A 26,542-nucleotide genomic window follows, 5' to 3' on the forward strand; every position below is an offset into this window, starting at 1 on the left:
GCACCAGCCTCCGTGGAGCCCCCGGAGCCTGGTGGGTCGCTTTGACCACGAAAGCAGGCGATGCGCCAGCCGTGCGCTCCACGGGCCGCGCGCCCGGAGCGGGGGGTTCGTGATGCATTACAGGCACCTGGAGGGAAGGGCGATGGGGGGGGGGAGGGGGGAGACGTGGCCCTGGCAAGAGCCTCCCGCCTCGCTGGTGGCTCGTAGGAGCTGCCCCCGTGGAGGCGAAGCCCGCGGAGTGCTGTGTGTGCCGTGGGAGCCGTGGCCTCCCTGCAGCCCGGCCCAGGGCACCGTTCCTGTGCCCAAACCTTGCACTCGATGCACTGGGCTCCTCTCTGGCGAGGGTCCTGCAGCGTTTTGCAAAGCGCTTTGCACCCGTGGTAGATGTTGCGGTCTTCAGCTTTTGCAAATGCTGAAACCACGACACGGAGAACGTGGCCTCCTGGAAGCCCCTTGGGGGCCAGGAGGTGGTGGTGCCATTCAGCCCTGCTGCAACGGTCATGGCCATGACGGTGGCTGTAGGCAACTGGCACAGATAGGAGGAATGGAGGGTGATTGGTGTGGAGAGAAAGAAAGGACAGTAACGAGCAAAATAGGTGCTAGTGTTCACGAAAGACCACGGGAGGAGATATCCTACGGGTAGCAGGGCGCGAGGTGGGCCAGGTCCGCCTTCCTCCCACTGGCCAGGGGTGGCAGATGCCCCAGAGCGCCGTGTGCCCCAGCCCAGCTCGGGGACGGGGTGGGGGGGGGGGGGCAGCGGGAAGGGGGAGCCGTTTCCTCGGCGCTGCCCGGAGCTGGGGGGCGGTGGGGCTGGGGGAGGTCCCCCCTTCCCCCCTCACCTCCCGGCCGCGGTGCGCTAGTGCTTTAAAAGGCTGGCAAAAGCGGAGCCGGGCTTCCCAGCGCCTCTTCATGCAAAACTTCCCCGGCCCTCCTCCTCCTCCTCTTCCTCCACCTCCTCCCTCCTCCTCCTCCTCCTCCTGGCGGCTGCGGAGCGCGGAGCGCGGCTGGTGCCGCCCGGCTGCGGCTCGCTGGGGGCCGGGGCCGGGCCGGGGCCCGGGGCTCCCCCGCCGCATGCGGCAGCGCCCCGCGGGGCTCCCCGCGCCCCTCCGCGCCCGCCGGCGGATCGCGGCGCCGGGCAGCGGCGCCCGCACCCGGGCTCGGCGGCGCCGCCAACTTTGCGCGCTGCCCGCGGTAAGTGCGCGGCGGTGCGGTGCGGGGCAGGCGGAGGGGCTGCGGGTGCCCGTCCCCGCCAGGAGCCTGCCCGTGTCCCCCCCCCCGCCTGGCTGCAGCCCCCGGCGCCGCAGAGCCGTGGACCCGCCGCTCCTCCGGGCCAGCGATTTTTTCCGCTTTTTCTTTTTAGGGGGGCTGCGACACTGGGGGCTGCAGCAGGGGCCGCTCCCCGGGGATCCCTTTGCCCCCTCCCTTTCTTGTTGCCCCCTCCCGAGGAGGACCCAGGCTCCCTCCTCCTCCTCCTCCTCTCCAACTAATTGCATTATTAATAGTTGCACGGCTGCAGCAGCGCCCGCGACACCCGGGCTCCGCCGGCGGCGCGGCGTGGGGGACGGGGAGGGACCGCATCGGCCCCCATCTCCCGCCCCGGGGTCTTCGCCCCCGCAGGGTGCCCATCACCGCGGCGGGGGCGGCTCGTCCCCTTCCTCTGCAGCCCCGGCCAGGTCCCGCCGGGGCTGCAGCGGGACACTGGGCTGGCGGCTCTGGCCGCGCCGCGGGCGGGGGGCAGCGAGGGCCGAGCCAGGGCCTTGCCTGGGTCAGTGGGCAAGGGGCGCAGCGGCGGCGAGGGGGGGGGCTCGGGGGATAGCCCCTCGCCCGGAGCCAGAGCGAGCCCCGGTTCGGGGCAGGGAGCCTCTCGGACACGCTCACGCTCTCCGGGATTTGTTTTCCTCCTTTCCCTCCCGCAGGTGCTCCGGGTGGGAGCAGCCGGGGCTCGCCGGGCGCTGCGTGCTGCCAGGCAGGTTGGCCACCGTGGGAAAAAACCGGAGCGGCCTCCCACCGTGTCCCCAGACACAGCCTCGCTATGCACCACTGCGCCCTTCCTCCTCCTTCCCCCCCCCCCCCCGCTTCGCACCCGCTGTGATGAGTTTGCCGTGCTCTGCCGGCCGGGTTATTTTTCCGTGGGCTGCTTCGGTCCGGGGGGGGGGGGGGGGGGGGGGAACCAGGCGCCGTTTTCCAATGCGGCTGCAGTTTAGAGGCTGGGAATGAGTCATCGCCGCCGCCGCTTGACCTGTGGCTCCGGGATGGAAGCGGGGATGGCGGGGGGCAGCTCGGAGGCGAGTGCTTTAGGGGCTCGTGGGCGCTGGCCGCTCGCCCCAGGCACGGCCTGGCGAGGAAGGGAAGGGAGCCGATCTGTTGAACGCAGCGAGGAGCTCGGGAAAGCGCCAAGTGCCAAAAGCAAAAGCTCATTCCCTTTCCTTGTTTCCTTCCATGTAAACGGGGCTTTTCTGCACCAGTGCAGCCGGGGTGGGGGGGGGTGATGGGAGCGTGCCGGCACGGCGCTCCGGCGGGCCAGAGGGTCGGGTGGGAGCCGCGGCCTCCCCGCCATCTGCCGCCTCCGTGCCAGGAGCCGGGATCTCGGCTCTCCGGGATGGGCCGTGCCGAAATCCCGGCTGCCTCTCCGGCCCGGTGGCAGCGCCGGGGGGTGGGGGGGGGGGGGTGTCGCAGAGCCAACTGGCCGCCCGAGAAAGGGTGTCGCGTGCCTCCGCTTTGGCACCGGGCGGGAGGAGGACGGATCTGTCGGCTCAGCCACCCCCTTCCCGCTCTTCCCAGGGAAGCGACAGCCCGAAGACGTGGCGGGTCCTGGTTACAACGGGGGCGAACGCGCGCGAGCCCGCCGCGGGCGCCGTCCCCCCCCTCTCGTGGCGGGGGTCCCTCTCCGCGAGGCAGCCCCCCTTTCCCCCGAGCCGTCCCCGATCTGCGGGTGATCCAAAATAACTCGCGGGATTTCCGTGGCGCGCCGGGGGGCGAAACGCCGCCGCTCGCCGCGCCGCTGGCCGCAGCTCGCCAGCCCCACGGCGCGGCGCAGGCCTTGGAGCGAGGCGTTGGCAGCGGCCCGCCCCGCGCCGGCGAGGGGGCAGGCAGAGCGCTCGCCTGCAGGTAAGGATGTGTGTACATATACACATATATACACAGTGTGATAAATACTCCCTGACGCCAATCCGCAGCCCAGGTGGAGCCTTTTTGAATGGATTTTGGGAGCCTTTTCCAAAGGATTCTGGCAGCCACCGGGTCAGGCTCTGGAGGAGGAAGGATGGTGGCTGCGCCCGCAGCGATGCTGGCTTTCGCCCCCTGATTTGGGCTGAGCGTAGCTTGCCGCGCACGGGGAATTTGCAGGGAGCCGCTCGACTCCTCCCGGAGGCACCGAGCGCAGCCGAAGATCCTGCCGCCGGCAGGACCTCGTCCCGGAGAGGTGGCGCTTGGCGCTCTGCTGTTTGGGTTGGGATTATGGAAATGTTGCAATACTGGCTCATGCGTCGCTCTCGTGATTGCTGAGTTGGGGGTGCCTCTTGGACAAGGTATCGGGTGTGTTTTCCTGTTTAAGTTGGGGCTCCTGCTTCCCAGTGCCTGCGCAGCCAGGGCCTCGCTTTCCGCCTAAGCAGGTGCAAGCTGGATGCTTGACCCAAATGCTAAAGATTTTTGCCTGGCAAGAGCGAGGCCACTTAACCTGGCCTCCCCTCTCCTTGTTTTCCGTTCGGCTGTACTTTGCATTGCCTTTGCAATTAAGAAAAAAAAAAAGAAAAGGAAAAGCCAAAGCGAAGTTAGTAATAGATTGCAAGTGAGGAAAAAAAAACCTAGCGTGGGCTAATTGGGGTATTGTGCTGTGCTGCGGCTGTCCCTGCCTGCCGAAGGATTCACAGGTGGGGAAAGAAATGGCCTTGATTTTCAAAAAGACGCCAGTGAACTCGTGGCAGAAGGCGGCAGCAGCCCTCCACGTGCCGGGATTTCGGTCTCCGCCGCAGGACGTGGGCTATCGGCCCCTCTGCCGCCTGGGCGCGGGGCGGCGAGGAGCGTGCGCTGGTCCTGGGGGAGGGGGTCTGGCAGGACTCCTGGGCCCCTGCTCCGAGCCGGGCAGGGGACGCCTTGGCTTCGCCCGCCGTCGGCAGCAGCGCGGCTTCGTGCCCGGTGCCTGGCCGGCGCGCGGGCCGGCGGCGCAGGGGACGTTAACTCGCTCGCCTGCAGCTGCGGGGCGAGAGGGGCAGAGTAACTTGGTTTGGACTTGGAGTCCTGCGGAGAGATGGAGAGAAATGGGCTGTTGCTTTATTTATTTATTTCCGCCCCCTGAAAGGAGCTTTTTTTGTGGCTGCAAACCCCCCACGTCGGCAGAGCCGGCTCTGCTCCTGGGGCAGCTCTGGGGAGCTCCAGCCCAGAGCCCTCTGCTTTGTGCCCATCCTGGGGTGTTTTGGCCCGTGCAGCGTGCCCCGTGCTGGGTCAGCTCGTGCTCTCATCCTAGAGTTGGGCTTCAGGCTTGTACGTCACTGCCTTGGCAGCATCTGGTGCAAACACAGAGTCCCACTGGGTTGTTTGGACCCGGGACTGTGGCAGCACCAGGCTGGCGAAGGGAAATTCTGCAAGAAGAAACAAAACAAAAAAAACCCCAACAAACCCCAAATGCACCATGTGTGGCCAGGAGGGGATCCAGCTCCCTCTCCTGGAGACGCATCGGCCCAGCGGAGCAGCGAGTCCTGCGGAGAGCAGATCCCGCCGCACCAGGGCTGCGCGGATGGGGCCAGGCTGTCCGGCGCCGGAGCCGCGCGTCCGCAGGCGATGCGTCTGCGAGCGCGGCCGGTCTCTCTCTCCCTGCAGGGACGTCCCCTCCGCCAGTGGTGCCGGAGCTGCCGAGACTTGCCAGGGGGGAGGGCAGCAGCTTTGCGTTTTCCTTCGCCCCTGCAGTGAATACCGAACTCGGTCTCTGCCCGTGCGGCTTAGCTGCACCTCGCTTGCTGCAAATGTGCAGTTTGCCTCCTTTTGGACTGCTGCAGTTTCTGCCCTTGGGCTTTAAAGCCGGCGTGGGCATAGCCGTGCCCTGGGGCCGGAGCGGGGCTTGGGGGTGGCGGGGTGCCTGTCCCCGGCTCCTTCCCAGTGAGCCCTCTGGCTGCTCGCAGCCCCGGAGCGCGGGATAATTCAGGCTGCATCCCCCCTAATGATTCGGCGAGGGATTGAAACCCTTCCCGCGCCAGTGTTTGCACTTTCTTCTTGCCTGCCATGATATTTTTACCTTCAGCTTGTTCAGATTATGTGATCAAAGGAGGCACAAAAGGGAGAGAACAGAAAGGAAAAAGCTTAAAAGAAGAAAGGAAGAGGCTGCGGGCTCCCGGGACACCGGCAGCTCAGCGAGAGCCGCTGTGGTCTAGGGGCGAGGAGGATTTTCCTTGTAGTGGATGCCACTTGGAGACCCATCTCGCCTTTTTCTGGCTTGTGGAAATGTTCCGGGACCGCTGATGAGGATGGGGGAAAAACGACCTGATTTAAGCCGGCCCTGGGGGCTGCTTGGGGCCGCTCTGCCCTGCTGGGAGCTGCCGCGGGCAGAGCCTTTCCCGGTTCCCGCTGCAGCAGCGGCGGCTTTGGAGACGGTGCTTGCAAAGCCCCGAAAGTTTCTGAGGTCTTGCCGAAACTGGGGACTCGCTGTCCCTGCTCCCGGGACCCCAGCGAGAGCTTTCCCGCTGCCGAGGGGCTCTGCGGCAGGGGCCAAGCGGGTCGCGTGCCACGGCGCTCGGCGGCTCCCTGCCTTTCCGAAGCGGAAAGCTCGGCCCTGGCTAATTCTGGTTGCTTAAAAGCCCCGGCTGTCAGAAACGCTTTGGAGATCGGCCTTCAAGCGGCTCCGGCAGGCAGGGAACTGCATAATTTATGGGGGTGAGTTGAGGCAAGGGCCCTCGCGGCCGGGGAGCCGCGGCCGCCCCCGGGAAGCTGGCTCGGCGTGGGCGGGACGTGGCTCTGCGGCGGCGGGCACCGCGCTCGAGCCGAGGGGAACCTCGGGTGTCCCCCTGCAGCGGCTGAAAAAGCTGCCCCCCCCCCCAAAAAAAAAGAATAAGAGAAAAACCAAAAAAAAAAAAAAAAAAAAAAAATCCAGCGCCTCCCAAATCCTTCTGCGGTAACCTGCAGCGCCGGCGCCCGTCGGGCTCCCCGCCACAGGAGCCGAAAGCCGACGTCCTCCTCGTGCTCCTGTTTGACTCTCCTCTCTCTCTCTCTCTCTCTCTCCCTCCCTCCCCGTTTCCCCCCTCTCCCTTTCAAGGGCTGCGGAGGAAGGAGCCGAAGCTCGCCGCTGCCGCTCCGCACGGCCATGCCAAGCCGGGCGCTCTCCTCCAGCCGCCGCGCCGGCGCCGGGGCCGCCGCCGGCCTCCCGTGAGCCGCCGCGGGATGGAGGCGGCCGGCGGGCGCTGACGGCGGGGGGCCGCGGGCGGCGTGCCGGGCCGCGCCGTGCCGCGCCGGGGGCTCCCCCTGGGCGCCCGCCGCTCGCCGGCCCCGCGTCCCTCCCATGCGGAGCCGGGGCCGCCGCCTGGCCGCGGGCTTTCGGGCTGCGCTCTGCGTCCCCGCACGGCTTCGGCGATGAGCGGGCGGCGCGGCGGCGACCCGCGCATGGGGCGTCTCTCCTTCTGCCTCCTGCTGAGCGCCTGGAGCTGGGGCTGGGCGCCCGTGGGCGCCGCCAAGCCCAAGGGCCAGGGCTACCCGCACATGAACTCCATCCGCATCGACGGGGACATCACGCTCGGGGGGCTCTTCCCCGTGCACGGCCGCGGCTCGGAGGGCAAGGCCTGCGGGGAGCTGAAGAAGGAGAAGGGCATCCACCGCCTGGAGGCCATGCTCTTCGCCCTGGACCGCATCAACAACGACCCCGAGCTGCTGCCCAACATCACGCTGGGCGCCCGCATCCTGGACACGTGCTCCCGCGACACGCACGCCCTGGAGCAGTCGCTGACCTTCGTGCAGGCGCTCATCGAGAAGGACAGCACCGAGGTGCGGTGCGTCAACGGCGGGCCGCCCATCATCACCAAGCCCGAGCGCGTGGTCGGCGTCATCGGCGCCTCGGGCAGCTCCGTCTCCATCATGGTGGCCAACATCCTGCGGCTCTTCAAGGTACGCCGGCTCCCCGGGGGTCCCCACTCCTCCTCCTTGAAATCGTGTTACCGTTCCCGGCGACGCGCGAGAGGGCTATTCAATAATTAAAATAATAGAAATTAAAGGGAGCGGGAGGAACTTAAAAGCCATTTGCCAAAACAAAAAAGATTGAGCGCTCGCTTCGGGGAGGAGGAGGAGGAGGAGGAGGAGGGAGGCAGGCGAATGGCAGCTGGAGGAGTGGAGGTAACTAAACCCTTTTGGGTTTTTATCCCTTTTTTTTCCCCTCCTCTCAAGGCTTTTCGTTTTCACCTCCCCCAGTTTTGCTCCGTGGGCAAAGCGGCCGCGATCGGCGCGGGAAGGAGGCAGCGGCTGCGGGAGCCGGGGCGAGCAGGCGCCGCGGGAGCCGGGCAGCCGCCCTGCGCGCTCCCCGGGACCCCCGGCTCCGGGCTGCCCCCACCCCCCTTGGAGGGTGAAGCGCAGCCGGGCCGGACAGCCGTGGCCTTTTTGCTATTCAAACAGCGGATTTAGGGCACGGATGTGCTTAAAATAAGGCAACTTCCATCTCGCGCCGCTGCTGACCTTTAAGCGCGGGCGCCTCCGCTCCCGAGCTCGGCTCCGCACTTGCCTCGTGCGCGCCGTCGTCTTTTCCCGTCCCCCGGAGCGTCGACCCTGGCTCCGGGGCCGGAGCCGGCGATTCGGCTCCCGCCTTGCCCGTTGTCCCGGGAGGACAGCGGTGCCCGCGTGCCGTGCAGCCCTGTCCGGCCTTGCGCCCCCCGTTAAACCCCCCCGTTAAAGCCAGGCGCTGCCGGGCTCCGCGGCACGGCCCCTCCCGGCCGGATCGGCGGAAAGGCCTGGCCCGGCCCCGGCGTGGGTTTTGTCGCTCCCGCTCGACATAAATAAATAACGTGTCCTTCGTCAGCCGCCTAATTAAAGCCGTACATCAGCGGAGCAACTTGCAGATGCGGCAGCTGCTGCCCGAGCCCGTTTCATTGCTCCTTGCAGCTCCACGGGCAGCAAAAGCTTCCCCAAATCCTGCTGCTTCTCGTGGGGATTATTAAGGCAAATTGCAACTGCCCGGCTCCCCCGGGGCTGAGCCTGGGGCTTGGTGAGGAAGAGCAGGAGGCTGAAGGCCAGGGAGGAGCGTGGGGCTGGCGTGTGTGGCAGAGCTCTCAGCTGTGCCGGGGGCTAGTTTTGCAGCAGGGAGGATGCAACCGCTTTGCCTGCCCTGTGCAATACTACCCCGCTTTCAGCTGGGGAAACTGAGGCACAGGGAGCCCGGCGGCTGCCCGAGGGCACCCAGGGGGTCGGGAGCAAAGCAGGCAGCGGCATCCGCATCCCCGCAGGGCTTGGGAGTCAGCGTGGTGAAGCGCGGGGAAGGAGGGTGATTTCTTGATCTGCATTTTGCTTACGAACGAGGACGAGCGCTGATCTGCAAATCACGTTTGCTCTTGCACGCTCCCTTTCGCTCCCGCTCCCTCTGCTCCTCTTATCTCCGGTAATTCCTCTAAGCCATTATCAAAACCGCTCCCGTGCCTTCAGCAATCCTCCTGGACTCCGAGCCGGCCCCGGGGCTGGGCCGGGCAGCGGGATGGGTGCCGTGGCGCGCTCTCCTCCCGGCCCAGCTTACGGCCGGCGTTGAGTCAAGCCCCTCGTTCCTGCAGCCCCTGCAGTTTAGTTCGTTCCCCCTAATTAAAAGCTCCCGTCCAAACAGCTCCATGATGGAAATTCTAATTAAATCAATTCCATCTTGTTCGTGAACCGAAGGTTTTGCATAAAGATAAGCGTGAAATTAATAATTAGGTGGAGGAAATTGGCTGCTCCCAACCCCGTTTCTGGCGCGTGGCTCCCTGCCCTGCCTCTGCGCGGGCTGTCGGGGCCAGGAGCCCCCCTTTCCCGGGATGCTCCTGGCCCGCGCGCGGCCCTGGCCGTGCAACAGCTACGGGAACCGGCGGTGCGGAGCTGAGGCCGCGTCAGCCCTGAGCTGGGTGGAAACGGGCTGTAGTTGCCACCTCGAGGACGTTTTTGCACAAAAAGAGCTTCCAAGGGACCCGCTCTGGGGCCCTGCGGCCACTTTTCGTCTTCCCTTTTAACGTCCCCCGTTTGGTTTTTCGGCTCCTTTCCTCCCGGCTGATCACGCTGATGCTCAAATTGATAGTTGAGGTTGGAGCGTCGCATCCCTGCAAGCCTCAGCTGGGGGCCGCGGCGCAACTGCCGCCTTTGTCTAATCCTCGCCAATCTGAAATGGATTCCGTTAAATTGGTGCCTTCCACTGTTATTAAAGAAAACGCTGTATTAGCTCATACGCTGGCAGTGATGAAACGTGTATGAAATCAAGGTGCTTTTGCAGCAGAGCTGTCAGGAGAGCGTTTTGGTTTGAAGACGCGGAGCCGCTCGTGGCGAGCCTGCCCGCCGGGGTCTGAGCCTGGCCCTCGCCCTGAGGGACGTTTCCCGAGGTTAGGGGTGTTTCTGAGCGATTGCGACTCTGCTTTTCTGCACAACATTAGGCAGGAGGTGGGTTTTTCCGCAGTGTTTCTCTCCTGATCTGGAAGAGACACCGGCAGCAGGGAATTGAGGGCTGATCTCAGTGGTTTCCCCACCAAAACCTTGCTATTTTGCCCAGGCTGGTGGGGATGGATGAGCAGGGCAAGGCACCACTGGCCCCGCGGGAGCCGGGTTGCTGCACGGCGTCGCTGCGCGCTCGCTCGGGGCTCGTGCAGGTGCCCAAATGCACGAGCGAGCTATTTTTCCAGCTCCCCTTCTATCCTCTTTCTTTCGAAGAACCTTGAATTCCCTGCCTGCATTTTGCTTTTATGGACCTAAAAGGACTTTTGTCTTTTATCTGAGAAAATAGCTGGTGCAGTGAGTTGAGCTATTGTAGACCAGGAGATCAAAAAGGCGGAGAGGGGAAAAAGGCAGAAGACGACTATAAAACAGTCATTTGGGAACTGATATTTTATTCTCGCTTCCATCCAAGGCGGTGTGGAGAGAGACAGAGAAAAGCTCTTTCTGTTTGTTTATTAAAATGCAGCTTCCAGTTCATAGCCTAGAGATCAACAGGTATTTTCTAGGCTTTGGTTTCAAATGGGCTGGGAATAGCAAGCTCTGCCGCCCAAGCACTGCCGCCGTGCCGGTGGGGCGTCGCGGACGCCCCGGCCATGCTCTCGAGTGCTGCCCTGAAGCCAGACTGTGTCCAGGAGAGCTGGCGGTCAATCCAGATGTGCATCTCCACGGTCGAATCCAGATGTGCCCCCATACTGCCAAATTCAGACGTGCAACGCATGGGGCTGGATCCAGATGTGCACCCATTGGGGCTGGATCCAGATGTGCACGCCAGCCAGCGCCTGCGAGCCCATCCGCTGCGCTCTGCCTGCCCGAGTCGCTGCCCCCAGCTCCCTGCTGCTGAAGCACGGATGCATTTAAACTTAACCACTTTGCAGAGAAAAAATCGTTGGCTTTGACGGATGTCCTCTGGAAAGGCAGGTCTGCGTGGAGCGTGGCTCCTGCCAAGAACATACAGTTTTCATCCCAATCATGACTTGTTTCCTTGCTCGATGGCCGGTTGGGGACCGCGCGCTTCCAGGATGTGTTGCTTCGGGGATGCTGGCTAGCAGATTGCCCCAGCTGCTGCCAGCATCCCTGCGTGGAGGTGTCGGCTCTGCAGCGGGAGGCCTGGAAGCGTCTCCAGCTCGGAGCCGCGGGCCGCGCTCTAGAGGCAGGAGGGCATCATTTTTCCTTTCTTTCCACCTCGTCAAACTTGGGAGCGCGATGCTTGCGGCAAAGCGCGGGGTGCTTCGGACTGCGGAGCCCAACCCGGAGCCGTGCGGCCAGCGGAGCGATGGGGTTTTGCAGAGGACAGGGTGTCTCTGACCTCCCCCGTGCCCTTCCTTGTGCACAGATTCCCCAAATACCCCCAAATCTCCTCCTTTCCTGGGCCGCTTTTCCTGCTGTCACGTGGGCACGCCAGCCTCTCCGTGCGCCGTGTCCACCCCAAGCCTCGCGGCCGTCTCCCGGCAGCCCCGCTTCCAGCGCCTCTGCAAGTGAGGCGGGGAGAAGGGAAGGAGAAAAGGCGCAGAGCAGCCTCCCCCTTCCCTCCCCAGGATGAATGATCGCTAGGCGGGCGCCTCGCGCGCTGAGCAGAATTTTAATCATGTCTCGTGCACCAGCTCCCGGTCACAGATAGCCCACGAGCAGATTGCAGCCCCTTGGAAGGAGCACAAAGCAGATTGTCACCGAGAATAATCCCATTTGTGCCGTGATGGAGATTCCTTCCTTCTCCTCTCCCATTCCTTTTGCTTCTCTCCTTGTTTTCATCTTGCATTTTTGCAGGTAGTTAGAGGAGCGGCCGCTCCTTTCCAAGGGCCTTTTAGCATTCAGGTGGAGTTGTGGCTTTATAATGCCGGTATGGAACTTAATGGAGAGAGAGAGAGAGAGACTGGAGTGGAAGAGGGGAGAATAACAGAGAAATAAGGGCAAAACTGAGACGCAGCCTGGGAATGGCCTGGGAGCCAGAGCACGAGCAGAGGCAGATGGGGGTACTGGACATTACCGGGTTGGAGCAGGATTTACCCAGGGAAGTGCCACAGTGAATCACAGTCGTTAGATGCCAGGTAAAATTTTGGGCTCCCACAGCTGGGCTGCTTGATCCTCTAATGCTCCCCAGGACCATCTCCCCCAAGCCCCCTGCATCCCCCAGGCCTCCCCTTTGGTGCTGATTAAGCTAATTGCTTAAAGCAGGAGCTGTGATTGCTCAGGCTGGCTGCAGCTGGGGCTGATTTAAGCATCCTGCACCAGCCCAGACCCCGACCCTGGAGAGGGGCTGGGACCAGGGCTGCTCCGGGCTGTTCCTGCCCCGTTTGCTGCGCGCCGGCTCTGAGCAGGCTTGTTACCGTCCCTGCAGCGCCGCCGCCGCCTTTCAGCTGCGCTGAGGCTGCCCCTTTGCAGCCTGGCTGAGCTCCAGCCCCTGCGATCGTATCGCTGCTTAACTCAAAACCTCGCCCGTGCTTTTGGCGGGGAGGGGGGCCGCTGCCGAGATGGGGCAGGCGCCCGCGGCGGAGGGCATCACTCGGCCCGGCAGCTTCAGGCTGGGGGGGAGAACCTGGGCTTGATAGCTTAACAAGCCCTTTCCATCTTGAAGATGAATGAACGTCTGCGGTGTGTTTTGGAGAGGCAGAGCGCGGTGTGAGTGGTAAGCGTGGCACGATCCCCTGGTGCTAAATCATCCTAATGCAATATTCAAGGTGCGGCAGCTCCGATTAATTTAAAAACCTTATTTCTGGCTCGCCCGCCCGGCGTCGCGGGGCTCGGCCCGGGGCCGGTTGTGCCTGCCCTCCGCGGGGTCGGCGTCTGCCGGACGGTTGGGGCCGTGCCCTCCGGGGCAGCAGGGAGGTTTTCTTTGGTTTCTCCTGTGTCCGTTGCGTTCGGTGCTCGGCAAACCCATCCGGAGCCCCTGTTGTTTTGCGTCCCGCTCGGTGGGGTGTCCCATGGCAGGTGGTCCCTGCCCGATGGCTTCTCCTGATGCCTGGGACCTTCTCCTGATGCCTCTCCCCTCCTGCTTCCTCTGCAGATCCCCCAGATCAGCTATGCCTCCACCGCGCCGGACCTGAGCGACAACAGCCGCTACGACTTCTTCTCGCGGGTTGTCCCCTCCGACACCTACCAGGCCCAAGCCATGGTGGACATCGTCAAAGCCCTCAAGTGGAACTACGTCTCTACGTTGGCCTCCGAGGGCAGCTACGGCGAGAGCGGTGTGGAGGCCTTCATCCAGAAGTCCAGGGAGGATGGTGAGCGGGTTCCCCCCTACCCTGGCATGGTGGGGCTGGAGGGGGAATTGCAGCCGGGTCTCTCCCAGCTTGTCTGGTGCTGGTGGGATGGAGGGTGACGTGTGGCTGGGCCCCTTGGTAGGAGCTGGGCATGGGCTGGGGTGTGCAGCTGGGTTTTTTCCACCAAAGGCTGGCGTGGGCTCTGCATTATGGGTGCCGAGACCTTTTTTGGGGAGGCAGCGGCAGCAAAGCAGCCTGTGCAGCACCACTCGCATGGGCTGAATCAGCAGATAACTTGGCCGGGCGTCTCCAGGTGCTGGTCCTGTGGCCTCCACGTGGAGGGCAACAGGGAAGTCCCTGGCCGCAATCGGGGTCAGCGATCCAAAGCTGCCTCCGATCCGGAGGGTCGGCTGGGTTGTTGCTGCTGGTCGCTGTCCGAAAGCTTTTCGAGATCCTGCTCCTTGCTTGCAAAGAGGCTTTGAGCCTGCTGGGCTGGCGCCTGCCTAACGCCCTCCCTTTGCAGTACCGAGCTGGGCACGTTCCAGAAGAAACGACTTTTACAAATACTCCTAGGTTTTAACAGAAAATCAAGTTGGCACCGGCGCGCGCTTCACCCAATTTTAGCAGAATTATCCCTGAGGGCAGGTGCTTTAACTTGTCTGGAGGCTTTGGACAGGCTGAAAGCCTGTGCTCAGCAAAAACTCTTGGTGCGGATTTGTCTGGAGCCAGAAAGCGTTTTGCTGACGGACGTGCGCGGGGGCTTAGGGGGGATTAGCGGGACCGGGTGCCCCGGCGCAGCGGGACGCGCTGCACCCCGGCGGGGCTCGCGGCAACCGGGTCCCGGCCGGAGCCGCCGCCGCCAGCATGGAAGGGGACGTGCTGGGGTCCCCCCTCGCTCCGGCGCTTCTCTCCATCGTGCACGCCGAAGGAGACGGCAGCTAAAGAGTGTCAAAGGCAGTTAAAATCCTGCGGCGCACAGGCTGCTGCCTATTACTGGCTTAACTGTATCCGAATGGCACATTAAATTCTGGCAAAATCGGTGGGACACCAGCCTATCTGGAGCTCGTCAAACTGCGTTATGGCCTTATAAATGGATAAAGGGAATAAAAACTTCTAGGTGACGAGCTCCTAATCAAAGCCCTATAAATAGGAGCAGCGTTAATTCTGTCTCTCCCGCCCGCCGCTCTGCTTTTAATATGCATCTGGGTCTTCAACCTGGGATCGCTGCTCTTCTTTTTTTTTTTTTTTTTTTTTTTTTTAACTTGAAAAGTAAAATCTGCCCGCGGGCAGGAGGTGGGTGCTGGGGTCTGGGGCCGTGCGTGCAGTGCCGGGACCCGGGTGCGTGCCGCGGTGCAGCTGCGTTTGCCGGGAGCGACTGCGGTGCAGGAGCATGCGCGTGTCTGCAGCGGCGAGGGAGAGCGGGCGCCGGGGCGCAGGGCTGCTGGCGAAGGTTAGTGCCTGGTTATATTGCTCCGACACCAGCTCAGCTGTGAGCCCCGCCGGGTGCGGGGATGCTGACTGCAGCCCCAGCCGGCTGGCGGCGGTAACATGATTCGTCCGACGACGAGAGGAGCGAAAGGCAAAGCAATCTCTTCTTTTTGGGGGGAAATCCATGCAAAACGACGCCGTCGCCACCAGCAGAGCCGCGCTCGCCCGCCGACCTACCGCAGAAATTGCAGCGTGAAGGAGCGTGTTTGGGGTCCACGTGCTCGCGTATTAACCTGGAGCTGAGGCAGTCCTGTAATTTGTGTAGCCACGTAACCTGACGATTATGTGCATTAGTGATAATTTAGTTATCAAAAAGCATAATTCCACTGTAATTGCAGTGGAACAGCAGTGTAAGTGCAGTTGGCGCGTTATTGGCAATAACTCTATTTCCCCGCTTGAGCTGCAGCAATCTGCTTATTTACGGGGATATCATACATCAAATTTAGTGGGGAGTGCCGGGCTTTGGGGATGCAGCTCTCGCTTAGCACCTGCATGAGGGAACGGGGGAAGGATTGGACATTTTTTTGTTCTTTTTTCTTATTTTTTTTCCCTTTAAGCGTGTTTATATTTTTATATTTGCCTGGCTCTCACTTGCGCTAATCCAGCAGTGCAATTTTTTTTGGCTTAGAGGTGCCTTTGGACCACTGGTGTGGTGCAAAGGGGCTTCAGCGACAGCCCTGGCTATCTCGTGGTGCGTTTTCCCACGGTCGGTGCGTGTAGCATCGCTCTGCTTCGCTTTTCACGCCAAGCCCAAGTCTTCGGAGCCGCTTTTTATTGCCATAGGGCAATAACGCTCGTTGCTGCAGGTAGCAGCATCGCAAAATGTTTTGTCTGCGAAAGGATGAATTTTGGCTGGTCTTTGAGCGTTGTAAATTTTTGCTCTCCGCCGGAGCGTGCCGGGACGACGGCGGCGGCGGGGGCGAGCCGTGTTTGCAGCGGGGCCTGTCTCCAGCTCCCCATGCGGGAGCCCGGGCAGCGGCAGCGCTGCGGGGAGCGGATGCACCTCCGGCTCCGCTGGTGAGCGCTTCGACACGGAGCCTTAGGCTGACGTTTCCGCACCGTAAGCGGTGCGCGCGGCACGCTCGGCCGCGCGTTGTAGCGCACGGCCCCCTGCTCTCTGCCGAGGGTAATATTTCTAGCCAAGCGCCGGACTCCTTAGTCGTGTGCCTGGATCGATTTTTACGCTGTCGTTTCCTCCCTCTAGTGCTTTCCCCCTTGCTGAGCTTTGGTTAAGGGGCCGGTGCGCGCTGGGGACGCGCGGCAGCGGCCTCGCCGGGCTCCCGGGCCGCTCCTGGTGCGGGGCTGTGCTGCCGCCGCGGCAAAACCAGCAGCCCGCTGCAAGCGCCCTGCTGCTGAGAAAAGATTCAGGCCCCCGACCGTGGCGCAACGCTTCCTCTGCAAGCCAGGAGACGGCGGGGAGAGGCTGCAAAACCTTCTCTAAAACCTTAAATCCCCAAGCGTCCCGGTTCTTCCCAGCCCTGGGCTGCAGGGGGAAGGAGAAGCCGCTCCGAGGGGCAGGATGGACGGAGCTGGGAAGTTCGGCTCGGTGCGTCCTGGGTCGGGTCGTTAGCAGAAGACCCTTCCAGTGCACGTACGGCCTGTCGTGACCCACGTGAGAAATACGGATTTTGAGCATGTCTGGTTTCCACCACCCAGATGTGCTGAAACCTCGCAGTGCCTCTGCACCGCACTGCAGCCTTCTGCTCCCAAACTTTCCGCCCAGGGCTCTGGATTTCAGCCGAGCGAAGGCCTTTTTTTTTTTTTTTTTTTACTCTCTCCTGTCTTTTCCCCATTGCAAATTCATTAATTACTGATTTAGGCCGGCAATGCAAGCCACTGAAAAGCAGCCAAAAATCACTCAGATTCATGGCATCTGATGAGATTTCAGAACCGAAGAGCAGCGGCTGAAGCGGCGCCAGGGCGGGCGGCACGTGCCAGCAGCCTCCGGCGAGGGGAGCAGGCGCCGGCGAGCCCCCGCCAGCCTTCCCCGAGCTGCCGAGGCGCCTCGGAGCCTCCCCGGCCGCGGCGGCCGGCGCCGGGGCTCGTCCCTAAGGATTCTCCTGCAGCGAGGCCGTTCCCGGAGGCTTTGAAGCGCCGTGAATAACGAATCCCGGGGCACGGGAGCGCGGCCGCCGGCTTGCCAATTAAGGCTTGGGAGTCTAATTGAAATGGCCTCGTTTAGGAAGGCGAAGGGGATGGGGGGGGCAGCGAAGGCGGCCCCAGTGCTGGGGGCTCCCGGCTTGGTGCTGAGCCCCCCCCGGCCACGCAGCAAAGCGTTGCCTGATCCACAGCACCCGCAAAACCTTCTTACCCGGCTGCAAGCGAGAGGGCACTTGAGCGGCCGTGCTCCTGCCGAGCCCCTGACGGCGGGCATTAAACCCTGACCCGTGTCTGACAACACGCGTTAACCCCCCCTCCCTTAACGAGGCCAGCGCTCTTAACGAGGCTGCAAGGCTCAGTCGGGCTGCAGCACGGCCGCGGGGATGTGCTGGCATCGGTCGCCCCCGCCACACTGGGTGCCGGTTTTGGCTCTGGGGCTGAATAGAGATTTTTTTTATTATTATTATTTTTTAATCCTTTTTTTTAAGGGGGGCTCCGCAGACTGCACCACCCTCCTTCAGCAGCTTGCTCTTGACACACGCGATTTCTTGCCTGAGCATCCTAAAACTGGGGCTAGCTCTCTGGGCTCTCCCCCGGCAGCCGCCTGGAGGGTGCTTCCCTGCTCCCATACCGTTGCTCCTCTCGAACCGCCCCCCAAAGCTGGGGGAGAAAAGGCCGCCGTGGCGCAGCGGGGGGCTGGGAGCGATGATCTGGGGCTGCGAGATTGATCTGGCCATGTGCAAGGCCAGATTTTGTCCTGCCACCTGTCGGTCTCATTCCCTGTGATCTTTCTTCTGGCCTCTTGGACATCTTTGCCTTTAATCTTGCCCAGGGATTTCATCAACCTGCTGATGACCTCTTTTTCCAGACCGTTAATTAAGAAGTTAAAGCTATTAAGAGGTGGCTTTGCAGGTGGCTGGGTGGAGGGAGGCGTTGCGATGTCTTCAGGGCTTCCAGACCCAGGAGCCCTTCCGCCTGCATTGGTTTTGAATATTCCTTGTGGAGCACAGGGAGCCTCGGTTATCCTCGACGACCCGTGGACAGACCCGTGGGCTTCTCCTCGTGAAGGCGCAGGCCGTGCGGGCAGGAGCGTTTCCCCCGCGGCGGGTGGCCCTGGAGGTGCAGGGGGTGGGAGGTCTCGGAGGAGACCTGCTGCACCCCGCGTGACGGGGAAGCGGGTCGCATCCTCCTTCCTTCGCTTACGGCCGTGCACGCGAAGAGGAGGCGTCCGCGCTCTTGGTTTCCTCCTCAGCCTTGCAAGCTCGAAGCTCCTGCTCGTGGAGCCTGTTCCCATGGAGCGGATGAACCTCTCATCCCGGGACGCCTGCGTCCTTCCTTGGAGCTGTTTTCTCCTTGCGTCCAGCCCACTGGTGGCATTTGCTTTTCATGCATTTCCCTCCTGCGGTCCGGGCTCCCTCCAGCTCCCGGCTTTCGGGAGGGCTTGGTGCTCGCTGGTCTTGCACAGCTCCCCGGCCAGGGCGCCCGCGTCCCGTTTGTCCCGCTCACTGCTCTCTAGCGCCATGTTAACAAGATCTTCGTTACGTGCTAATTGCTCGTATCCCCTTTTTTTGTTACCTCCCTCATTAGTTTGATTTAACAGAGCTGCTGAGTAATTCGGACTTGCCATCGATTTAGTCTCCTCTCGTGCTTATTTACGGGGCTGTCTCTTCTGCTGCCTCCGCTTTGCGCGCGTACGAGGAGCGAGCCCTCGCCTCGAGAGCTCGCCCGGCCTGGCTGGGTTTCTTGCAGCGTTTATAACGTTTCTCCGGCAGCCCGCTTTTGCCGCGACCTCCTCTCGGCGCAGCGGGCCGCGGCGCGGTGCGGGCGGGGGTTTGCGCTAGCTTGGGTGCACGTGTGCGCTCCCCAGCGCGCCTGCGTGCGCTGGGGGTTTTGGAAGGCTCTCGTGTTTGCAAACTGCTGCTTATGTTGGTCTTGCTCCTGTTATTGCCATGGGAACTGTAATTAAGCTGCAAGGGCTCCTTAGCCGGAGCCGGCGACGGCTCAGCCGGTGCTGGTCCGGCGGCAGCCCCCGGCTCGGCGGTGGCCGACGGGACGAGCCCTGTCCTGCCGGCGCTGCCTTGCTCGCCTGAGCTGTCTGTCCTGGAGTCTCTTTATCCAGCTCCCTCCTCTCCATCCATCTGCTTCCCCATATGGGAAACAAACATAAAATTGGCTCCATTTCTTCCTGTACAAGTGCGGACGGGGAATCTTATCGCGTCTGGCTGCGCAGGGGATGTGACGCGAGCTCTGCCCGGGAGCGCCGAGACGTGGCTCTGGTTCCTGCCCCCGCACGCTCTTGGGCAGGACCCTCCTTTTCGGGCCCTTCCCGAGCGCTCCCGCGCCGGCCCCCGGGGTGTCTGGGTGCGCAGCGGCCGCGGGCTCCTGGCCTGTCCCCGTCCCGGCCTCGTCCTGCTCTGCTCCGGGGCTGTGATCTGGGAAATCTCTTCCTGCCACGGTAGCTGTGCACTAATTAGTCTGACCTTTGCTTAAGCAGGGATCTTCCAGTGGCAGGCGAGGTATCAGCCGTGTCATTTACTATGCAAATTGAGACCATCAATTACATCCAGAAGGTCTTGCAATGTTTAATTTTCTGTCCCATTTCTCGCTTTTTTTTTTTTTATTGGCATCTGCAAAAGCGCTGGAGCGAGAAGCGCCGGCTTTCGCAGAGCCGGGGAGCTGGACGCCGGGCGTGCTGCGGCCGTGCGGTTCCTCCTCCGGTTGCCAGCTCCCCCACTGCTCCCCCCCCCCCCCATTTAATTTTAATGAGCTACTTTTGCAGATGCCCTGTGGCCTGTTTGGGGATCAGCCTGCAGGGCTCTTCCCTGGTTTCCCGTGCACAGGCACCTTTAGCCGTGGCGAAGAAGAGGTGCCGATCGGGGAATCAGGCCAGCTGCTGCAGGGAAGGCGATAAACGCCCGTGGCGGGTGCTGCTCCCTCGCACCTCGTGTTGCTGCAAGTCCCCGGGCTTGGGCTAGGACTGCAGCCCGTCGTCCCTGTTTCCTAAGGGTTATTTTCTCCGGTGTTTGACTTCCGCGCAAGCAGAGCCCTTTGCAAAAGCGGCCGCGCTCCCCTTGGCGCGGGCGAGCGCCGTGGCTATGGCTGGAGACGACGGATGATCAAAGCAGGGGGTGGGAAGCAGAGATTAGCTCCTGCGCCGCGGGATGGGAGGGAGCGAGCGACACGCGGGAGGGCTGACGCTCCGGGGGGAAAGGAGGGGTGACGGCAGCGACCTGGGGGAGGAGGCGTAACGGGAAGAGCCGAGCTCCTCCCGGGAAGGTGCCCAGAGGGCTCGCCGGCGGGAAGGGGAAGATGCGCTGGAAGGCTTCGGGCTGGGATCGGAGCCCTGGTCCGGAGCGCCCCGACGGCTCGGTGCCTGCCGGGGGAGCCGGGCACGCGGGCCGTCCCCGGGGCCCGTGGGGCGGCGGAGGAGCTGGGGGGTCTCAGGGCCGGGGCGCTCTCTTCCCGCAGGGGGGGTGTGCGTGGCCCAGTCCGTGAAGATCCCGCGGGAGCCCAAGGCGGGAGAGTTCGACAAGATCATCCGCCGCCTCCTGGAGACCTCGCACGCGCGGGCCATCATCATCTTCGCCAACGAGGACGACATCAGGTGCGGAGGAGAGGCGGGGTGGAGGGACGCGCCGCAGGGTGCTGGGGCGCGTGGCGCTGGCGGCGGGAGCGGTTTCCAGCAGCGCAGAGCTCCGCTAGCAGCCGGAAGGACGGAAAATCGGCTCTGCACTGGCTTTGGAAACCCCTCGCTGCGCCCGGCCGGCGGCCGCGCGCCGGCACCACGTCCCGCCTTGCCGGGCGGGCTCGGCCCCCGGCGCGGGCCGCAGCTCTCCTGCCGCGGCCGCGCTTCGAGGTGCCGAGCCGCACCGCGAGCCAAACGACGTCTCGCCGCTCCCCCTGTTTATGGAGCGGAATGATTCACGTGGAATTACCCTTGATTTCCTAAGTATCTAATTTATTAATCAGCAAACATTATGTAAATATGGGTAAACTGTGATTTTTAAATCAGTTTACATCAGATGTGCAAATGCTCCAAGTTTCTTTTTTCCCCTTCGTTAATAGAAACGTCTGCAAGCCTGACATTTATGCGAGCGTGTGTTGAGAAATGGGGGATTTACCTTGCTGTGCAAATGGCAGGCCCCGTTAACTGGGGCTTGTAAACATTTACCCATCCAAATAGGATTACAGCCCATTACCAGCCGTTCACACGCACCTCCCTGGCGCTGGGTTTAGCCTTTCCGGAGGGGCCTGGGTGCGGAGATTGCAGCTCTGCTCGGGGGACGCACGAGGATTTCTATCCCGAAATGCACGGGGCCCGGCGCCGCTATCCGGACTTGACGCGCTCGGCTCCGCGTGTCGGAGGCGTGAGTCGCGAACCCGCCTCTCGCCCAGGCGCTGGCCGGGGCGGCTGGCTCTCTCCGGTGGTTTGCCGCGGTGACCCGAGCTGCGAGCGCGCCCCGCGCTCTCCGGTGCTGCTGCTTCTCCTGCCTGCTGCAGCGTAACCTGATTTTTTCCTGATGTTGGGTAATTAAGGGGGAAATTCAATTACCAGTCAGCAAATATGCAAATAGGGCAGGAGAAGCTGCCTCGAAGCGCAGGCCGGGGAGGAGCGAGGGGGCCGGAGGCGGGCGGCGTGGGGCGCTATCGAGCGAGGGTTGCGCCGGCGTGCAAAGGGCACCGAGCCCCTCTGCGGGGGGACGTCCTGCGGGCCGCTCTCCTCCCAGCACCTATTGCTGCTGCTCTCTCCGCAGAAGGGTGCTGGAGGCGGCCAAGAGGGCGAACCAGACCGGCCACTTCATCTGGATGGGCTCGGACAGCTGGGGCTCCAAAATCTCCCCGGTCCTGCACCTGGAGGAGGTGGCTGAGGGCTCCGTCACCATCCTGCCCAAGAGGGTGTCCGTCAAAGGTAAAGGGCTGGTGGGCTCGCTCGGCTCCCCTCTGGGCTTGGCGGTCCCCGGCCACGGCATCTCTCGAACCGCAGGGTGTCTGCTGTTAAAGGCTCTGCTTTCTCCTGTGGCTCCTCCCCAGCCCAGCTCAATGCTGGCAGCCTGCAGCTGCCCTTGCTTTCCCTTGGTGAGAGCTCGGACACGAACCCACCACACTCGGGCACCTCCCTGGCCCCAGACTCTCCTCCTTTGTTGAGTTTTGGGCCCCATCTTGCTCCTCTCCTCCATCCTGGACATTTATCCCCTCCGTCCCCTCTTCCCTGGACAGGTTTCGACCGCTACTTCTCCAGCAGGACGCTGGACAACAACCGTCGAAACATCTGGTTTGCCGAGTTTTGGGAGGAGAACTTCCACTGCAAGCTGAGCCGGCACGCGCTCAGGAAGGGCAGCAGCATCAAGAAGTGCACGAGTAAGGGCCCGCAGGATGCCGCGGGGAGCCGGGGCTCGTGGGCACGCGTCGAACGGGGTCCATGGGACAGCAAGCTGATGGCAGGGAGCCCAGGGTAGGCATTAAAAACCTTTTGCTTGCTCTCCCCTTATGGCCTTACAGCTCAGCCAGGTCAGCTCACGGCAGCTACGTGACCATCGAAGGCAACCTGGGTTTCGGGCTGAGCAAGGACACAGGGATGCTCCGGAGCGGGGGCGAACGCCCCGGCGCCAGCTTTGCCTGCAGTCCATCGTAAGCCATGTTGCTGCTGCGCTCCTGTGCAGCTCCAAGCGGGGAACGGGGCATCCTTGGGCACCTTGGCCCCGGTAGAGCCAGAGCATCTGGCACCCTCCTTAAGCAACCTGGGGCATTTTTAGCCACTTCCAGCTAGAAGAGACTTGGAGAGATTAATGCAGTAAACAAAGCAAATAGGAAATCTGTCTTGCTGACAGCACGGCTGCCGAGGTGATGGTTGGAGGCTCAAGGAGGTGACATGTTTACTGAGAGATTGCAGAGATTTACTACCTGCCTGGCACTGGCTGAAGACAGATAAGGATGTGGTGGCCCTCAGCCTGCGATGTGGCAGGAGGGTTAGGTTTGGGGGTTAGGTTTAGCTCAGTTGGTTAGAGCATGGTGCTAATAATGCCAAGGTCGTGGGTTCGATCCCCATAGGGCACTCGCTTGAGAGTTGAACTAGATGATCTCCAGAGGTCCCTTCCGACCTTACCAATGATTCTAGGACTTGGGGACAGCTGCACGTCCCCACGGTCCCTGACCAAGGGATGGTAGTGTAACCCTCACTGTCAGAGGGCAGATAGGCATGGCCCTGCTTTTGGCAATGCCCAGGTGATGTGCTAGGGTGTCAGCACCCATGGATGTCAAGGGATGTGTGTCCAGATGAGTTTGGCAGTTGTCAGATCTTGTTATACCTTTGCCAGATGCTGGGGCTCCTAATGATCAAACCTCCTAGTTTTTCCCCAATTCTACTGCTGAGGACGAGAGGGATGGTGCTTCCCCATCCTCCCCTTGAAGGCATCTCCAAAACGTTCAGCTGATGATCTGCGGAAACCTCTCTGGCCCCCGCAAGCATTCCTTAGAGCTGTGGCTTCCTGGTGTAGCCTCACGCCTCCCACTTCAGTGGGAGTTTGGTCTTTGCTGGAGCAACGCTTTGCATTTGGCTTCAGCCTCAGCAGGCAGCGCATTTGGGCTGTGCGAATGTTGCCTTGGCCCTTAGGTGCTTCAGCTGCCCTCCAGTATGGGTTGACTCAACGGGGGTGGGAGAAGTGAGAGCGCTTTGTTTGCAAGCCTGCAATATCCTCCCAACACCAAGGGCAGTGTGTATGAGGAAGGGGCCGGTGCTGGGGCAGAAGCTGCAATTGCAGCAGAGGGCTCCTGAGAACTCGCACGTGTCCCTGCTCTCGGGGATCTTGCTGGCTCGCATTGGGAAATGCATGAGCAGGCCCTGCAAGCTGCTGATCGCTTCATCTTCATAATAATATAGCATTTAAATGAGCAATATTTCAGGGCTAGGGTGTTAGGGGAAGCAGCTGAAAGCATGACATGGCAAATGTCCTAGGAACTGTCTTTAAATTATCTGTATTTGTCAGTGAATAAATTATCTCTGAATGTTTGCTTGGCAGATAAGCAGAGAGGGGAAATAGCGCACAGCTTAAAGGAAATGATCGTGCGCTCCTGCTTGGCAAGGTCGTGCAAAGACCCTGCTTGGCCCAGTTTTATAGTAGGAGTTGAACTGACCTCCTCGTTGAGCTTCAGGTTTGGGGAGAGCTCCAAGTGCCCGGAGAAACGCTGGCTTTTGCTTGCTTTTGCATCCCGAGCACCCAGAGCCAGGTTCCCTCGCCGACTGGGAGAGGTCGTGGCTCTCGTCTTGGCACAGAGACGACGAGGGCCCGGAGCTCGCCAGTGCGTGGGCTTTGGGGCGATTCCCGCTGGCGACTCTGGCTGACAGCCGCCTTGCCCAGGCTGGGCGCAGTGGCGGGGTGCTCCGGGCTCTGCTGTGAAAGCAAGGCCTGTTGGCCTGGAAATCTGAGCTCGGAGGAGGAGAAGGATGGGGATGCCAGACCCAGCGAAGCTCAGCCACCTGGCAGGTGCATTGGAAATACAGTTTTCCCTGTATCCTAGGGCTAGAAATGCTCATTGGGGCTCCCCTGATGGGGATTGATTCGCTCCATGGGGAAACACTCTGCGTGGGTGGGATTTTGGCAGTGGGAGAAGCCCCCTGCTTCGAACCCCCAGTCAGCCCGGGGTTGGGGACCTGGCCAACCTGTGCTCTTCGGAAGGGTGCTGCTAAGGTTCGGCTTCTGCTCTCTGCTGTTCTCCCTCATCCTCCTCCTCTCCTTCCTCCTTCTATCTTTTCTTTTTTATTTTTTTTCTTTTCCTTTTTGCTTCTTGTAAAGAAGCTTCCAGTTTTGCAGTGCTTAAAATCCAGGTCAATTCTGACGTGTGGCCAGCGAGGGCTGTGGGTTCTGCCGGGGGATTTTTGCTCTCCCTCCGCAGCAGTTGCTCTCACCTTCCTGCGAGCATCGAGGCGCTGCGCGGGGCTTGCGTTTCGGCTGGCTCCCGCAGTCCCCTCTGCTCTGGTTCAGCCCGGCTGCCTCGAGCAGGCTGCGAAGGATCCTGCCGGCTGCTGCTTCGTTAATAATTCGCACACGCGTCGCTGCGGCCGGGGAGGTGCCGGCGTGCCGTGCCGGGAGCTGGCGCCGGGGCTTGCGGGGGCGAGGGCAGGAGGACGAGGTAACACGCGTGCACGGAGCGTCCTCTCCTCCCGGCACGGGGCGGCTGGCTCTGCCAAGCCCTGCGGGTTTTTCTGGGAGAGCTAATTAATGGCCTTCGTTTTGCAGGGCTGGGCATTAACTCTGCTTTGAGACAGGGCTGGGGAAGTCTTGGTGCTCTCCCCTCTGCCAGACCAGGCTGCCAACAGGCAGGCGCGGAGCGGTAATGTGGGCAGCGGCGAGAGGGGGCTTTTATTTGATTTTCCTTCTCTGGCTGCTGTTCCTTGTATTCTTTTTCGTCTCCGCTTTGTTGCTCTCTGGGCTCTTGTGGACGAGATGAGGCTGCTTTCTGTGTGGTGCTGGCTCTTTTCCAGCACAGCATGCTCCGGCCAGGCCAGCGGCGGAGGATTCGCGCCGTCCGCGTTTTGCGTGGGATGCCGAGGCTGGGTGGGAGCGGCAGCGGGAGCCCCGCGACGGCTCAGCTCCCCTTCGTCGCAGAGAGCAGCTCTTTTGGGGAGGGGGCTGTCGGCTCGGGTCCCCGTGGCCCAGCCGGGCTTGCCCGCCGCGCTCGGCACCAGCTCCCGCCGAGAGCGCGGCGCCGGCAGCCGTTGGCGGCTCGCGCTGGGCAAGGGGTGGAGGCAGCGCCTGCGCGCCGGGGGCCCGCCAGCCCCTCGGCTCTCGGGAGAGCGGCGCGGTGAGTGGTTTTGATTAACTCCTGCCGAAAGCCGATGCCAGCGATGTGATTGGAATTGATGCTAATCCCTTCTCATCCGCTGCTTGAGAAGATAGCTGCGTCCGTGCTCTGAGGGGTGCCTGGGAAGGCTCGTCACGCACTTGAAAATTAATTATCAGCCCAGTCGAACGATGCACGACCCTGCTATTATAATCAGCAGGGTGACATCCCTTTTGCGGCCCTAATCTATTGAAGGTTTTGGAGAGACTTACTGTCTCCTTGTCTGGAACGTGCCAGCACCAGCCCTGGCTTTCCAATCCGTGCTGCCCCCCCTCTGGGCCAGTCTCATTCCCTCTTGGAAAAAGCAGCTGGGTCCTGGGGAAAGGAGCTGGACTGACAGCCCCGGGCCCTCCAGCTTATCTGCAGCAGCAGCGGTGCAGCCGGCTTGTGCCACTATGCGGGGGCTGCGGCCGCTCGCGGCGGATGAGAGGGACCTTTGGGGGGAAACCTCATTCTTCACGGCCTATATTAGCTCGGTGCTTTGCGTCTCGCTTGCTGGTACCGGTGCAGGCTCCAAAGTGCCCAGCTGGGCTTGCAGCAGTGCTGGGGGCATCTGCCTGTGCACCCTAAACTCCTCCTGGTGCCGGGGCACCGTGGAGCGGAGCTGGTGCGCGGGAGCATGGCTGGGCCATCCCTGCGGGCTGGTGTAAGGTCTCTTACACCTCCTTTCTTTAATGGGTAATTATCCTGACAAGATAGAGAGGCTCGTCTGCGGGTTGAGAGATGAATGCGTGGAAAGGCCCGAAGTTGAGGGAGAAGATTAATGGCCCTTGTCAATAATGTGGAAGAAAGGATAACTTGACGGGTTTCGTGTGAGTAATCTCCACGCAGTCCAAAAGCAGTTTAATAACTTTGAAGGATGGGCTATAAATTTACCTCTTTGATATCATCTTTTCTTGTTGGTCACTTCACTATCAATTTGCTTTCGCGTCTTGTCAGGCTGGCATGTCCGTGCCGGGCACGTCTGGTTCTCCGTCCTGGTGCAGGGACTTTCAGGCACGCAGGTCGCGGGGACGCCTGCTGCTCCGGCCCCACTCTCTGTGCGTGGGCTCGGTGCTTCCTGTGGTCACTTGGCCTTTTCCTGGGGAGTTTCTGAGCCTTTGGTGTATGGTGGAGATGGAGGAGAAACCTCCCACCTGGGCTTCTCCCAGTGGAAGGAGAATGAGCTGTAATCAGTGCTTGCTTATGCATCCTAAATCCCTACCTGGAGTCAAGGAGCATTCTTGCACGATGGAGCCAGACTTCGTTTTGGACATCCTTGGCTGGCTCCCCGGGAGCCTCCTTCCCTCTGC

The 26,542-nt window shown here is 61.9% G+C and overlaps 1 protein-coding gene across 1 annotated transcript in view; it reads left to right on the forward strand.

The window, feature by feature from the left end:
- The first annotated feature begins 6,503 nt into the window (after nt 1-6,503).
- Nucleotides 6,504-26,542, forward strand: part of GRM4 (glutamate metabotropic receptor 4) — a 32,592-nt gene continuing 12,553 nt past the window's right edge. Inside the window, exons 1-5 of the mRNA XM_062594901.1 lie at nt 6,504-7,083; nt 12,629-12,845; nt 19,881-20,016; nt 21,167-21,321; nt 21,630-21,770. Of these exons, the coding sequence (XP_062450885.1) occupies nt 6,556-7,083; nt 12,629-12,845; nt 19,881-20,016; nt 21,167-21,321; nt 21,630-21,770 (1,177 nt within the window). The 5' untranslated portion in view covers nt 6,504-6,555. The remainder of the gene's footprint in view (nt 7,084-12,628; nt 12,846-19,880; nt 20,017-21,166; nt 21,322-21,629; nt 21,771-26,542) is intronic.

This window comes from Rhea pennata, chromosome 25, assembly GCF_028389875.1.
Source record: "Rhea pennata isolate bPtePen1 chromosome 25, bPtePen1.pri, whole genome shotgun sequence".
Lineage (NCBI taxonomy): Eukaryota > Metazoa > Chordata > Aves > Rheiformes > Rheidae > Rhea > Rhea pennata.